General features: G+C 44.7%; 2 protein-coding genes across 31 annotated transcripts in view; one reads left to right on the top strand and one right to left on the bottom strand.

Annotated features, from left to right (window-relative positions):
• LOC110389316 overlaps window positions 1-6,772 on the bottom strand; it is a 54,825-nt gene extending 48,053 nt beyond the window's left edge. For 7 of the 29 annotated variants that reach the window (XR_002433122.1, XR_002433120.1, XR_002433119.1 and 4 more), the window contains exons 1-3: window positions 3,093-6,772; window positions 2,217-2,286; window positions 1,900-1,949 (exon numbers count right to left, since the gene is read on the bottom strand). Coding sequence is in view for 6 of the 29 variants with exons in the window: in XM_021379517.1 (XP_021235192.1) it covers window positions 1,900-1,949; window positions 2,217-2,286; window positions 3,093-3,856 (884 nt within the window). In the remaining 23 variants the exon portion in view is untranslated. The other 22 variants (XR_002433139.1, XR_002433136.1, XR_002433127.1 and 19 more) reach the window with 13 other exon arrangements.
• The window catches only part of RAD23B (RAD23 homolog B, nucleotide excision repair protein), a 38,229-nt gene continuing 25,968 nt past the window's right edge, over window positions 2,704-14,964 (top strand). Inside the window, exons 1-2 of one of the 2 annotated variants that reach the window (XM_021379515.1) lie at window positions 2,712-2,929; window positions 10,451-10,506. Coding sequence is in view for 1 of the 2 variants with exons in the window: in XM_021379514.1 (XP_021235189.1) it covers window positions 2,864-2,929 (66 nt within the window). In the remaining variant the exon portion in view is untranslated. Of the gene's footprint in view, window positions 2,930-10,450; window positions 10,507-14,964 lie in introns of both variants that reach the window. The other variant, XM_021379514.1, reaches the window with a different exon arrangement.

Consider the following 14,964-nt stretch of genomic DNA (forward strand, 5'->3'; position numbering starts at 1 on the left):
GTGCTGGAAACTGCATGCTCAGAAGCAAGTAATGCATAAATCCATAGTCACGTATGCATAACAAGATCTATTTTGGTGTTTAATTCTTCACACCACAATAGAAAGAATTATTCTGTGTGTAAGGCAGTATAACTGAAGTCAAACTTCTTTAAGTGAGTTTTAACTGTATTTTGATTAAATTAAAATACTTTTAGTTAACCACAGTGATGACTGTAACATGATTTATGACTCATACAAAAATACACTGTTCTAATTTATTCATGGTAGGCCCAGTTAGACCTGTAGGATTTGATCCACTATTTTTCAGACAAATATTATTCTTGACTCAATAATCCAGATTAATTGTTGCCAACTTCTGATGTAATTTCCCTAGGAGCTTTTTGTAGTGGATAGCACAATCCATTCAACAACTCCTCAGTCCAGCCATGAAGCAAGGAAGACCGCTTAGTGTGACACTGCCCAACTGCAGTAATAGCAATAGGCTGCTCTGGCTGGCTATGTTATTTGCCATTCTAGTATCTTGCGCAATAATTAGCATTTTGGAAATACTCAGATGTGTGGCCTTTCCACTGCAGCTCTGCTGAACTACAGCATGCAGCTTTCAGCTTCCATTTGTGCTTGTTATTACAGCACAGACAGGACCACAGACAGAACAGAAGCTCAAAATAAGTCTAAATATTAAAATAGCTTGCTATGAGTCTGTACTCTGAAGTACCGTAAAATCCTTCTACAGTAACAACAGTCCTTCCTGCTAACAGGTCCAGACATCAGCTAACTGTTCTCAGAGACAAACACTGGCACTTGCCATACCTAAGTCATTTTTATTTCCTTCCCTTCCAACTGTTTCGTGCTCCAAGGAAATCACTGATTAAATAATTTAATTATTCTTGGATTAAAAGTTTCATTTACTTCCAGACAAAATAGGGAAAAAAAACCAAAACAACCAACTAAACAAAAACAAATAAAAAAACCCAACAAGCAGTGACTCAAGAAGTACCATGAAATGCACCCAGTATACTCTGGAAAAATATCTCAATTCTATAAATGATAGAAACCAGCCTGAAAAAAAAAATCAGCCGTGCCACAACTTGTTTTATGGAGATGAAGGTTTTGAGCTACAGGAAACATCAAGAACTTGTTTATTTGAAGTAGGCTTCATACAATGAGCTGTCCCTAAATTCCATACCACTCTGAAGTGGAAAAACATTCAGCTTTTTTCCCCCCATATTCTCTTTTTGCTCAAAGCTCAAATAAACTGTCACAAAAAACATAATCCTTACCAGTTCACAGCCTCTGGAGCTGATTCCCAGTTACGTTAAGGCTTTTATGAGACTTCAGAGCAGAACCAAACAACCCACATGTAAGTGAACCCTCACCCCAACACAAAATGTGCAGAGCAGTTTTGTACTACAACCAGCAACCACAAAAATGAGTGTATGAGTAGTTTCCTTTCAACAGTCTGAACAAAAAGGAGTAGTGAAACTAGTACAATTGCTCAGCACAAAGTACTTTCATTTGCATTCATTCAGCAAAATGTATGTTGGACTGCTGAATGCTAAGCAGAAAAAAATATCCTTTTTATCTGCAAAGTACAGAGCTAGATCTCGGATCAAGCAACAGTGAAAGTGAGCAAACAGTATATTTTAGGTTGTAAACAGTCACGCAAAAAATAGAAAGTGATACTTTATCTCAAGCCTCTAGTTCTGAATGGCTCTCTGCAACACAAGCAAGTTACTGTGTGCTGCCAAGAATGCAGGATTCTTACCAGCAACACTCAGCAGTTTCTCTCTGGTTGCAAAAGCCCTGGGAGGCTCTGGCTGACCAGCAGCTGTGCACCATGGCCCCAGGTGGATGAGGATAGAAGCAGCACACCTGAGTGTGCAGCCCACAGACACTCACGCTGCAGGGAGGCAGCTGCCCCTTCTTCGCTCTGTGATGTACCCTGCTGCCTGCAGGAAGTTGTTATGAAATCAAATTCCTCATAACGAATCAAAGCGTCCCTTTTGTTACCAAAAATTACAGCGAGTGACCAATCAGAACCTTGAGAGAACCTTGAGAGGCATGATTTAGGAAATTCAGGGTCTATGTCACACCCCTGTATTCACCTAGTATTAGCATCCTCTTTTGCCAGGGAGAGGGCCTCGGTGACCAAGAAAACGCACTGCAGCGTCCCACACCTACAGATGGAAGTGGCTATAAGGAACTGGGGCAGGTACCTCTCTCGTCAGTGTAGCTGGCTCAGCTGACTGTTGAACGCTATTTGCAGCGGGGATTGCTCTTTGCTGCCTAAGGAATATCGAGAGAAAAGGAGGTCAACAGCTCCTCACAGGGCAGCAGTAACTCCTGCAGAGCACCAGCAAGATGCAGGCACCACACTGCCCGCCTTATGGCGCCCGCCTCCATTCTGAGCGGATAACCGCTCTCCGGACTTGCTCCCGCGACCCGCCGCAACACGGAGAACTCAGACCCACAGCCGGGGTGCAGGTCCCGCCCAGCCGCGGCACCACCACGCCGCCACCATTAGCGGCCCCTCGACCTCGAGGCGCTGGCGGGAAGCTCTAAAGCGCATGCGCGCGGCGCTCGTTGGCTCAGAGAACCCCACCCCACCCCCCACGACGGATAGCGCGTGCGCAGTCCGCCCGTTCCACAACTCCCCCCTGCCCCCCCGCCCGGCCCGCAGCCGTTAGTCTCCGCACCCGCTGCCTTCCGCCAGCTCAGCCCCGGGATCCGCCGCGCCCGCCCGGGGCCGTGTGGCGACAGCGCACCGTCGCTCCGCCTCCGCTCCTCCCGCCGTGCCGCTCCGTGCCGTGCCGCGCCGCGCCCCGACTCGGGGAAGGAGCGCGCCGGACAGCCCACCGCCGCCATGCAGATCACCCTGAAGACGCTGCAGCAGCAGACGTTCCGCATCGACATCGACCCCGAGGAGACGGTGCGGGAGCGGGGGGAGCGTGGACGCGTCCTCTCCTCCCGAGCTCGGGCCTCTCCCTATCCCAGCGGGGCGAGCGCCGAGCCCGGGCCGCGGCCGTGGGGGTGGGGGGTGCGGCGGGAGCAGGGTGGGCCGGGATTGCGGGGGGAGGGGCGGGGGGAAATACCTTCCTTTTGGCGCTGCGGGGCGGCGGGGAGTCCCGCGCCGGAGGAGCCGCTCCGCTCGGGCAGCGTGTGCCCCCCGGCGCAGGGCAGGTGGGCTCTGTCGAGGCGGCGGCCGCGGGGCATGGCGGGAGCGGCCCCGGCCGCCGCCGCGGGGGCATGGCGCAGGGGGGCATGGCGGCGGCGCGCGGCTTCCCACCGAAAAAGCACAAGCAGAGAAAGCGGTGGGGCCGCCCCCGCTGCTCTCCTGCAGCCAGGGCGCAGGTGGGTGATTGCTGGCCTGTGGCAGGTTGTTGGAATGTCTCCAGGAGGAGAGGGGGTCCCGGGCAATGTACTTCCTCGCTTGTGCAGGTGCTTTCCTTGGAGCAGAGCTGTGAGCTGGGCCACTGGAGGTGTCTGCAGCAGCCTTATATCTTTGCTGCGCTTGCTGCTGCCAGGCCTGTTGGCTTGCCCTCCTCCGTCTGTAAAGCAATCCAGAAGGACAGCCAAAATCTGGTTGAGCTCGTTTGGCCCAGCAGCGTGACAGGGAGATGGCAAATTGCTCACTGAAGCGTGTATTAGAAGCCACCAATGATCTAAAACATTGTTCTTTTCTTACCACTGGGAAAAAAATCTCTTGTAATCTTATCTGCTCTTCTCCACGTTGAGTAAAGTCTTGGAAAAATGAGAGCAAAGGAAGAGCTGGGAGATCGTTGCTAGCCTGTGAGACAGCAAAACACTGTGGTGTGGAGACAGCAAAAGTTGGGTGATGTGAAACTTGCATGCACATGTGTTGCCACAGTGGTGCAGCAGCTGGCAGGAATGCTTGTCATGAGCACAGTCTGTTAGACCTTGGCTAAGAGCATGTGCTCGGGCAGAAGGACAGCTGTGATGTGGTTAGGATTTGGGGAGCACTCTACATCAAGGTGTGCAGGGTGAAGCCTTGACTGTGTCAGTGCTAGAGGCATTGAGGTGAAAATGTATTTAAAGTTCCTTGGATGATGTTTTAGAAAATTAAGGGCAGAATTACTGTAGAAAGTGTGGATATTGCAACTTGAGAGAAACTTTCAAACAGAGTGCTAACCAAATGTGCATGGGGGAGTTCTCAGATTTTGAAAAATACTGATTTTAATAGATTGCGTTGATTTCTTAGGTGAGTTTTCTGGCATCTTTGAATAAATGTGTCTGTTCTGAGAGTTCAGGGAACATTGCTTTTAGTCTTCGAAGTACACTTGCATGTTTTGCTGCTGGAGGTAGACTTGTTTACTTGGAGCTGTGCCCTATGCTGTGACAAGGCCAAAAATGATCTAGTTGTGATAGGCCAGGGAAACTTGTTGTGCTAAAATTGGCTTCTGTTTCTAGCAGTTTCTCCCTGTAATCTGAATAAAAAATGAGTCTGAAGGGACTTGATATTAAAGTGCAAGGTAGTATTCTAACAAGAGTTCACGCTTGTAACAGGGAACTCTTGTTAATAGTAAGGAAAGCACTTGAATATACCTTCCAGGGGGAGTATGAAGAAATACAGTTCAAAATAACTGATTGGGTTTCTTAAAGCTTTTGCACAAGTGGTTGATGAATTTTCTGCTTGATCAGGCAGTTAAAAATGTGTAGTTCAAAATGTGTTTTTAATACTCTGACTTCATTTTGTGCTTAGTTATGTGGGGGAATGCTAGCCCACTGAGCAGTTTTACTGACAAAAAATCAGACTAGGAGTATGAAGTATTCTTGCTTTTGGAAGTGGTAGATAAAGACTGTCGAGTATTTTAACTGAATAAAAAAAGTTGAAAAAAAAGTTTAGCCTCAGGCTATGTTGTCTGAGAAGGGTTATTATCAAATGAAGAAATTCTTGCAAGCGTGGCTTTTTTGCAGGGGGAGAGGGAGGGAGGGGAGACAAAGCCACTGGAGTGTGTCAGAATCAATGCTGTACTCATTATGTTTTTTACAGAGGATGGGTTTACTAACTGTAGTCATTCTAGTTCTGCACAGAACACCTCAGTACCTGAGCATTCAGACTTACTCAGGACAAATGAGAGTGTGCATTTGTGGACACAAGCTGGTTGTTGTGTTAATTGACTAATCACGAGAGAACGTGTTAAGCTACATGTTGGACGGGAATAATAAGTAGTCTGAAACTGATGCAGACCTATATAGGTACATCTCATCTGAGGTGATAGCTTTGGCTCTGCAAACTTCGAAGTCTAGTGCTTCTCTTACAGTTATTGCTATGGAAGTCCGAAGTAAGCTTTTTAAAAAAAATCAGCAAATATTTTTAACTTCCGTTTTAAAGTGAAATAATAATTTTAAGCAAGGCTGTCCTGTTTCTTTATCAGTTTCCCTGTGCTGTTAGCCCTAACACTCTCACTGTCAAAAAGGGGAGAAGTGGAAGAAACATGTGGTATGTGAGGAAAACTTTGCTAGTCTAATCCTTGTACAGTGGGATTTACATCGAGCTTTTCTGACACAGTGAGATGCCTGCTTGTTTAACACTGCACAGGGTCAACAGAATGCTTAGTTAGGGAAGTTTGAACCTCTTCATGTTGTCATATATCCTTGATATGCTTATGCTTTATTGTTAGACATGTCGGGATTTTAGGATCTGCGCATAATACCCCCTTGTAAAATCTCCTGATTTTGAAGTTTAGAAATTTAGGCTAGGTGATAACCTAAGCTGTATTAAATGCCCCAGGAGTGTGCTCCAGCAAAAATCAGCCTTGTCTATATGTACAGACTGGGGGATGAGGGGCTGGAAAGCAGCCCCATGGAAAGGAATCGTGGAGTTCTGTCTGACACCGAGCTGAACATGAGGCAGCAGTGTGCCCTGGAGCCCAGAGGGCCAACCATACCCTGGGGTGCACCAGGCCCAGAGCTGCCAGCGGACGAGGGGAGGGGCTGTCCCCTCTGCTCTGCGCTGTGTGGCCTCACCTCCAGCACTGACTGCAGGGTGGCTGCTGCAGTGTAGGAAGGGCATCAAGCTATTAGAGCGTATCCAAAGGAGGGGTACAAAGATGGTGAATGGTCTGGAGGGCAAGGTGTGTGGAGAGTGGCTGAGGTCTCTTGATGTGCAGGGGGGCAGCGCTGGAGTCCCACTGTCCTTGGTGACAGTGACAGGGCCCGAGGGAATGGCGTGGAGCTGTGTCAGGGGAGAGTCAGGTAGGGTATTTATTAGGAAACAGTCACAGAAGGTGTGAGTTTAGAGGGCTTGTATTTGCTGCTTGAGATTCGATAGATGACTCTGCAAAAACAGTATCTTCAGAGATAATCGGACTAAGTGTCAGGAAGCACTTGCAGTTTTTTCATTATTTTAACACTTTTTTAAGGTACTGTAACATTTTAAATTTATGCTCTATCCCACTAGTTTTTTTTATTAAGTGTGTACTTTTTCTGCATTTACTTTTCTTCTGTAGTTAGTCTCTTCTATTTCTTGGTTGGAGTTCGACTTTTCAAGCAAGGAAAGTTCAAGTTCTTGGCTGAAGAGGAACTATAACATCTTCAGTATGTACACTGGCCACTTCTTTCCAAGATGAATGAATTTCTCCTAGAACAGCTGCAGCAAAGACAGTATGGAAGCCTGAGACTATTGTGTTGAGAGTAAATGAAAAGACCTTGGCTAGCTTAGCTCACAAGGTGGGAGGAGGATTTGGTAGTGCTAAGTGTTCTACATACATAGGTACCGTGGCAAATGGAAAGGTTATCCATGATTAAATGATAGTACTGACATAAAAACAAAAGAATATTAATAGTTAATGAATTAGTTTGGGCTGGAAATACGAGAAAGCTGATTTTTTTTTTTACTTGTCCATTTTACCACAGAGCATAAGGTAAGAGAAGTTAAAACTGTTGTGTGAGAGGGAAGGGTGTTAATTTGTTCTGTATGCTTGGGTCATGGGAACTACTTGCCTAGAAGGAACCCATCATGCCTTGCTTACATAGCCGGCTGAAATAACTAAGGGCAACGGCTGGGCAACGTAGCACTATCAGCTTAATGTAACCCATTTTTAGGGTGTTCATCTGGGATGCACTCAGGGACTGGTATTTCTTTGGAAGACCTGTTTTGCAGTTAGGAGTTCATGAGCTGTCAGTCTTAATTAAACAGATTGCATGGCATCGTTCTTGAGAGCATTGTGTTCAATATTCTCAGTTTGGTAGGGTATAGTTGTACATCATAAATTCATAGGGAGCAGAAAAAAAATCAGCTTGTCCTGTAAACTGGGTACCGTGGTGTATCTTCAGGCTGTGTTTATAGGGATTGAATCTCCCAGAAGCAGCTAACAGATGCAGCAGTCTTTGGCTCTGCTCTGGGAGACTTCAGGACCTCCTGGGCTCAAGGTCTAGGAGCACTGGGAAATGCCTGGCAGCCTTGTGAGAAACTTGAGGGTGTCTGCTGCTGTTAGGCAAGGATAAATTCAGGGAGATCACTAGGGTCTGAGCCTGAGGAAGCTCTGGAGTCCTCTAGCAATTCACAAGGGTTTCTAATGAGCATAATTAACTATCCAGGGTACCAGCAGCCTCTGCTGCAGCTGTCCTCTGATTAGAGAGAGCAAGGGCCCAGGAGAGGCCTAAGATCCTGGTCAACAGAACAATTTGCACAGCAGGATGCGTTCATAGGTATCAAAAAGGGAGGCCCATGGTTAAACTCAGGTCCTTGGTGTGGTCTTGGATATGGTGGTGATATGCTGCAGTCCAGCAGGCATTGGAGTATCTGTCTTTGCTAGGGTGGAGGCTTCTGTTCAGACAGAGCTTCAGATGGCACCTGCAGCCCTCCAGGTCCCTGACTCCAGAGGGTGCTTAGGGCCTCTCTCTGAGGAGAGATAGACATCTACTGTGCAGGAGGCATGCCATCCTAGAAGAGCTGTGTGATCAAGTTAAAGATTTATGAGAACAGGTAAATATATTGTGCTGTCTCAAAGAAAATTAACGGGGAATAGACTGTTATCAGCAGCCACGCTACAGAGTGATGCAGCAGGCTACTGAACGAGGAATGTGGGGGTGATGTGATTGGGAGGGATCACAAAATCAGCTAAATGAGGTTCAAGCAGGGTCATCTCCGATGCTTGTGATTTAGCAAGGAAATGCTTGCAAGGTACCACTATGGAAAAGATGTCCCAAGCAATTTCTGGGTACTTAGCATGCTGGGGTGTGCCTAAGTTCCTATACACCAACAAATGCTGTATGGGGAACAAGCAAGATGAGTTAGATATGTGTGTAGTTGCAGGGCTATGATCTTACTAGCATCAAGGAGATGTGGTGGGATGGCTGACTGGAGTGTTGGAATGGAAGGATACAGACTTGAGGAGACGGAGAGGGGATACTGCATTCTATATTATTGACTGCCTGGAGCGTGTGGAGCTCTGCCTGGAAAGAGATGAGGAGCTGACCAACAGTTTATGAGTTAGGATTTAAGGGAGGATAGGGCTAGGTGACACTGTAGTGAGGGTCTACTACAGGGCACCTTATCAAGAAGAATGGAAGAGGACAGATGAGTCACTCTGCAAAAGGATAGGAGTAGCTTCATGTTTGCAACCCCTTGGGAGGGACTTAAGACGGGCTAATATCTGTTGGAGGGACAACACAGCAAGGTATAAGCAATCCGAGATATTACTGGAATTTGTTGTTGATAACTTCCTTCTTCAAGGGATAGAGGGCCCCTGAGAAGAGGTGCTGTACTGGGCTTTTTTCTTGCCAACAAGGAGGGGCTGGTGGGGAATGTGCAGGTCAAGGGCTGCCTTGGCTGCAGTGACTATGAAATGCTGGGTGTTCAGGATGTTTAGGACAGCAAGAAGGGTGTGCAGGAAGCTCACAACTCAGGACTTTAGAAGGGCAAACTAGCCTTTTCAAGGATCTTGTGAGAGTACCATGAGATAAAACCCTGAAGGGAGGAGGACCCCAGGAAGTACGACTGATATTCAAGGATCACCTCCTCCAAGCCCAAGAGCAATGCATCTGGGCAGCACTTATCAAGTTAGGACAGCTGAAGCTCAGAGAATATAAAATCTGGCCAAGGACAGTGAGGGCAACAGGAAGAACTTCTACAAGTACAAAAGGAAGATTAGGGAAAAATTGGGCCCACTTATGAAGAAAATAGAGGTGGTTACCTGGGACAATAAAAAAAAACGTGATGTTGAATGCCAACTCTGCATCGGTCTTTCCTAGCAAGACTAGCCTTGAGGTCCCAGAGGCCGGGGGAAAAGCTGGAGTAGAAAGATGTACCTTTCTTGTAAGAGAAATATTTGATCAAACTGTCCATTCCTAAGTCTATGCATCCTCATGGGATGCACTCATGAGTGCTGAGATTGCTGACAAGTGTGATTACAAAGCCACTTCCTGTGATTTTTACTTTATCGTGTCAATGGGGAGAAATGCCTGAAGACCAGAGTAAAGCAAATACTTTGCCTTGTCTTCGAGGGGGAAGGAGGAGCAAGGAGGGGGACCTGGTGACCCAGATTGGTCAGCCTCAGCTCAGTCCTTGGAGAGGTGAGGGAACAGCTAGTTTTAGAAGCCATTTCCAGGCACATGAAGGAGAGGAAAAATATCAGGAGCAGTAAGCATGAATTCACCAGGGGCAGTCAACCCTATCCCAGCGTGAGAGTCAGGCATAATTTTTTTCGTAGAGGCTTACACGGTGCTGTGTTTTGGATTTTTGATGAAAACAGTGATGATAACACACCTGATGTTTTCAGTTGTTGTTAAACAGTGCTTGCAGAAAGCCAGAGACTTTTCTGCCTCTCATGCCGCCCTGCCAGCAAGGAGCTAGGGGTGCAGAAAAAGCTAGGAGAGGCACAGCCAGGACAGCTGACTCAAACTGGCCAAAGTGATCTTCCATACCATACAGTGTTGTACTCAGCCATAAAGGCTGGGGAAAAGGAAGAAGGGGAGTTCATAGTGATGCTATTTGTCTTCCCAAGAAACTGTTAAGGATGATGAGCCCTGCTTTCCAGGAAGTCTCTAACATTTGCATGTTGATGGGAAGCAGTGAATTAACTCCTTTTGCTTTGGTTGCATGCACTGCTTTTACTTTACAGTAGTAAACTGTCTCTATCTCTACACAGGAGTTCTTTCTCATTTTTTCCCCCGTCCTGTGTGGGGAATGTGAGCAAGTGGCTGTGTGGTACTTACTGGCCTGCAGGACAGATGATAAGCTTCTATAATGAAATCGGTGGTATGATGGATGAGGATGGAGCAGTGGATGCTGTCTGCCTGGACTTCAGTAAGATCTTGACGCTATCCTGTAAGATCCTCTTAGAAAAGCTGTTGAAGTGGGCTGGATGTGCAGACAGTGCTCTGTGAGAAAAATGTCATGATGCTATGGGTGTAGAGGTTTAATGTGTATCATAAAACCTGTTTTCCAAAATTAACAGATCAACTTGCTGCTGCTTTTTCTTTCCAGAAAGTAATTTCTACTTAAAAACTCTGGATTGATGATGATGTTAGAGTCCAGAAAATGTAAGTACTTGGAGATATAATTTGATAGCAGTAAAGTTAGGTTATTACTATTTTCAGCATCTCATCATGCCTGTGGTTGGAGGATGCTGCTGGCCTTTTGAACAGTAGTGACAGGCTTCTCTTTTTTTGCTTGAAAAATGAGCATTTATATTTCAAGTCTAAATGAAGCTGGTTCAGACTACTGTGTCTGACATAACTGGTGGTTTGGAGAGTGCTGCTTTCCTACTGATGTACTAGCGGTGCAGGTGTCATCTCCTTAGTGAGTATCAAGACTTAGTCACTCCAGCTAGAGCTACAAGAGGAAATTTTATCTTTCATTAGCATGTTACTGCTGAATTGGATGTATCAGTTGTTATCTTTTTTTTTTTTAATTCTGTGAATTGGTATTGTATTCTTTGATAATGAAGTGAGTCTGGCCTCCAGGCTAAATAGTGGTTGACACCAAAAGAACAGGCAGTTACTCTTCAGAAATTTTTTTTTTTAGTGTGTTTCTTGAACTTATATCTCTAACAATTGAATGATGACATCTGCAGTTGACTGCATTTCTGTGCAGAGTTACATGCAGAAAAGTTGCACAACAGTCTAAGTAGTTAGGAGACTTGGAGTGCGTTGAGGAAGATGTTTTGATCCAGGTGACAGTGCATCCAAAGGAGAAGTGTTACTGAATCTTTTGCTTACCGACACAGATGAGTTAATTAGAGGGGTCAGGATTAGTAGCAGCCTGGGCCACGGTGGTCATGCCCTAGTAGAATTCATGAACTTGAGGGCAGTGGGTCAGGTGAAGACTAAAGTTAAGATCCTGAATTTTGGTAGACTTCCAGTTATTTGAGGGATTAGTGAATGGCACCTCCAGAGATTGCTTTTAAGGATGAAGGAGCAGAACAGAGCTGGCAGCTGTGTAAGGACATTGTTAAAGCATGAGAGCTCTCAATTCTCATGTGTAAGAAGTCATGCGAGGAAGACAGGAGACCAGCATGGCTGAATAAGGATATCCTGGTAAAACTAGCGTCTAAGAAGGAAATGCATAGGCAGTGAAGCCAGGGGTATGAATATTGGGAAGAATGTAGGGACACTGCCCAGATATGTAGGTATATGTAGGGAAAGCTAAAGAACAGTTGCAGCTGAATTTGGCAAGGAGTATGAAGAACAGTAGGAAGGGCTTCTGTAGGTATGTTGGTCAGAAAATGGAGATTTAAGAAGATGTAATCCCCACCTTGGTAAATAAGACAGGAGGGCTGGTGGCAAGTGACATGGGAGAAGGCTGATGTCATCAACTATTTTCTGCCTGTTTTCAGTAGTAATCCCATTGTTCGAGTCTTTGAACCTCAAGGCAGTGACTAGGGAAACTAAGTCCCTTCTGTTGTAAAAGATCATTTAAAAAAAGAAAAGAAGAACAACAACATTAAAACACCAACTGTCAGAAGTAGGGTGCGTAGGGAGTTTTTGGACTGTGAAAAGAGGTTTCCACTGCTGGTGTCTTGTATCATGCATGTGAACATCATTCTGTGTTCTAAGGTGTGCTCAGGGTAGAAGTCTAGCAGGAAATGCACCCACTGGAGGTTGTGGGTTAACAGTTTCAGTTGGGTAAAATGAGCTTGTAGGGAAGTCAGCACTGACTCCTACTCTGCTGAAGCCAGCAGAAGCTGCATGCAGTAGAAACTGAGTGTTACTAAAGGAAACTGGAAACTGTAAAGAGACTTGCCCTTGCATCTTGAGCATTGACTTTTTTGAGGAATAGGCATTGCTACTGTGGAAATGAGTGATGACACCCCTTTGAGGTGATGGCCTGATATCCCAGAAGGGGTGTTGGTAGTAGAACTACAGATGTCACTGTTGATGGTGCTTGTTGCTACTCATATGGAGCAGTGATGACAGTACTGTATCATGAGGTGTCATTTCAAAGAGCTAAAGAGTGATTGTGTGAACGCATTCACCCTTCAGCACCTCCTTCAGCTTTTGTGAAACCCACAGGATTTTTAAGATTAACAGTTGATTACTGAGGTTTGAATGTGACGTAAAACCGCCCATGAGTGCAGCATTTCCAGGTGTGCTAGTACTACAGTACAAATAAGAAGCAAAGAGTACTGCTTGTTATTTGGTCATTGTCACAGCTAACACATTTACCTCAATTTTGTTGGCAGTGCAGTTTCTCTGTATCTGGAGAGGTGTGCTGTACGCCTCAAGTCATGTGCCAGAAGGAAGAAAGCGTAGCCCTGTCAGTTGTCCTAGGTCACTTGCAGTGTGTCAGTGACATCATTGCACCTGAGGTGGACAGCAAAAGCATTGTTGTAAATGTGCTGTTAATATTTTACTGAAGTAAGTAACTCCTTTGCGTGGGTCCAATTGTTGTACAGCAGTTAACGTGTGTTTTGCCTGTCCCAGCCTAACCTACATTTAGCTTTTAAGACATTGCTATTTGAGAGAACAGACTTCATTTTTGTTCCTTGTAGGAAAAAAATAGTATTCTGGAATAGAACTCAAACGCTAAAACATGAGGAAAATAAAAGTCAGGAGACATCTGAAAACAATAGCTTGATTGAGTGCAGAGGATGTGAAACAAGCCTTGAATTTCACTGTCAAAAAAGATCACATTAAGTTATTTTGTCTCATCTGTGGCAAACCTAGTGACTAAGTGAAAGGAGAAGATTTGAGACATCACTTTTGAGTCATTAGTATAAGTACAGAAGTACTGAAATACGTAAGCAGTATGTTTAAATGTAATAATTATATAAATAATAAAATGCTTCTAGAACATGATCCTTTCAGCATGATTTGGCAGTTAGTTTTCCCTGGTGGAGCACAGAACTTACTTTAAGCAATGCTGTTACGTAATGTAAAATTCAGAAAAATTGCTTCGTTGCTTATCCATGGCCTGGGCAGACTGTTGTAAGGTGTGCGACTGTCAGCTTGAAGTAATAACTAGGAAGGAATATATAATTTTAGTTTTCTGGGGAAACAAGCCATTAAACAAGCATAAATCCAGAGATAGAATAGACTTCTCTAAAACTAAATGCAGGAGAATGGTGATGCTATCAGTAAATCAGTAGTATTAAGGTTGTGAATATTTTGAAATTTTGAGAACTTAAAGATAGTCAGGAGCTGCTGTTAGTTTTGCTGTGGAAAAGCAAACGACTAGCTGGAGGTTGATCATTAAAGCTTTTGTCAGGTCCTGGAATGGCACAAACTGTGAGGGTGCCAATAGTGTCCCTTTCCAACTGCTGAGGGGGGAAAAAGAGTTGTCTTCTTATTTCAGTGTTGTCCCACAGGCATCATCATATCTTGTCATCTGTATCCTTGTATGGCTGGTGATTTAATCACCTATATCAGGTGCAGGCTTAGGTATTAGGTTTGGTTCTGCAGGCTTGTTCTGCAAGGTAATAAAGCATGGTAAAATGGGTGCTCCTTTTCATATTACTATTGAAAAGGTGCAGCTTCTTTGTCACTGTTCAAGTTTCATCAGTCCATGGTGGACAAGGATTGGCGTGATAAAGAATCTCAAAAATAAAATCCAAGAGGAAGAGGGAGGAGAGGGTCTGCTGAAGGAAAAAGAGGAAGATAACACAAAGGTCTATGACATATACAGAAAAAAGATATGAAGCTAGGAAGTATGGCTGCATGTTGAGTGGATGAGAGATCTTAATTTTGCTGAAAAGTTGGCCTCTGTGAGTATTAGTAAATTTACCATTGATGTGTGAAAATGTTTTAGTGTATTTACTACTTAAGCAACCCTAGCAGTGAACTACTGCTTTAAAAATAAACAAAAATGAGAATTTTGCAAGTACCTGTGGTACAAAAATTTGTCAGCCTAGTCCAGCTGTCAGGTTAAATGCATTTTCTCATGCATAGCTGGTTAAATTGCTTGATCCTGTTATTAAGTATCTAGCTTTTAATTAAAAAAAAGTTTATGAATGTACAGGAACACAGAAGGTAGAATTAATTTGGATTAATCAGTTCATAATCAATTGGCTGTCTGTTCCATCTGTATCAGGAGCATCTGCCGAGAAAGAGGAATGAATGCTTTGATACAGGCATTAAAATATTATTGCAAATGTATTGGTACAGACACTTCTGCAGGAATAGCCTTTGTCTCTCTGTGATTTTTATGCTTCTGTAATTCTTTCCTCTGTATATTGTAATGCAGTCTTTCTGGAGAATATGATCATTCTTGTTCATGGGAACTAGTACAGTGCTGTTTGAGCTATTGTTTGCAGGGCTCTGAAGGTGTAGACTGTCTGTGAGGGAACTGCATAAACACATAAATGGTGCACAATGAATTTTTTTGTAAGCTTAAATTTGCTATGCAAAGCTCTGCATATTACCAGGGAGGCAAAAGAGTTGGAAGCTACTTCTGTAAAATGAGCGAGACAGTTTGATTGAGTTGCTGCTTATAAAGGGTTCTGGTAATTCCAGTGAGTTAAATCAAATGTCACGGTAACCTTAACAAAAGTAAAAACGACA

This window comes from Numida meleagris, chromosome Z (genome assembly GCF_002078875.1).
Source record: "Numida meleagris isolate 19003 breed g44 Domestic line chromosome Z, NumMel1.0, whole genome shotgun sequence".
Lineage (NCBI taxonomy): Eukaryota > Metazoa > Chordata > Aves > Galliformes > Numididae > Numida > Numida meleagris.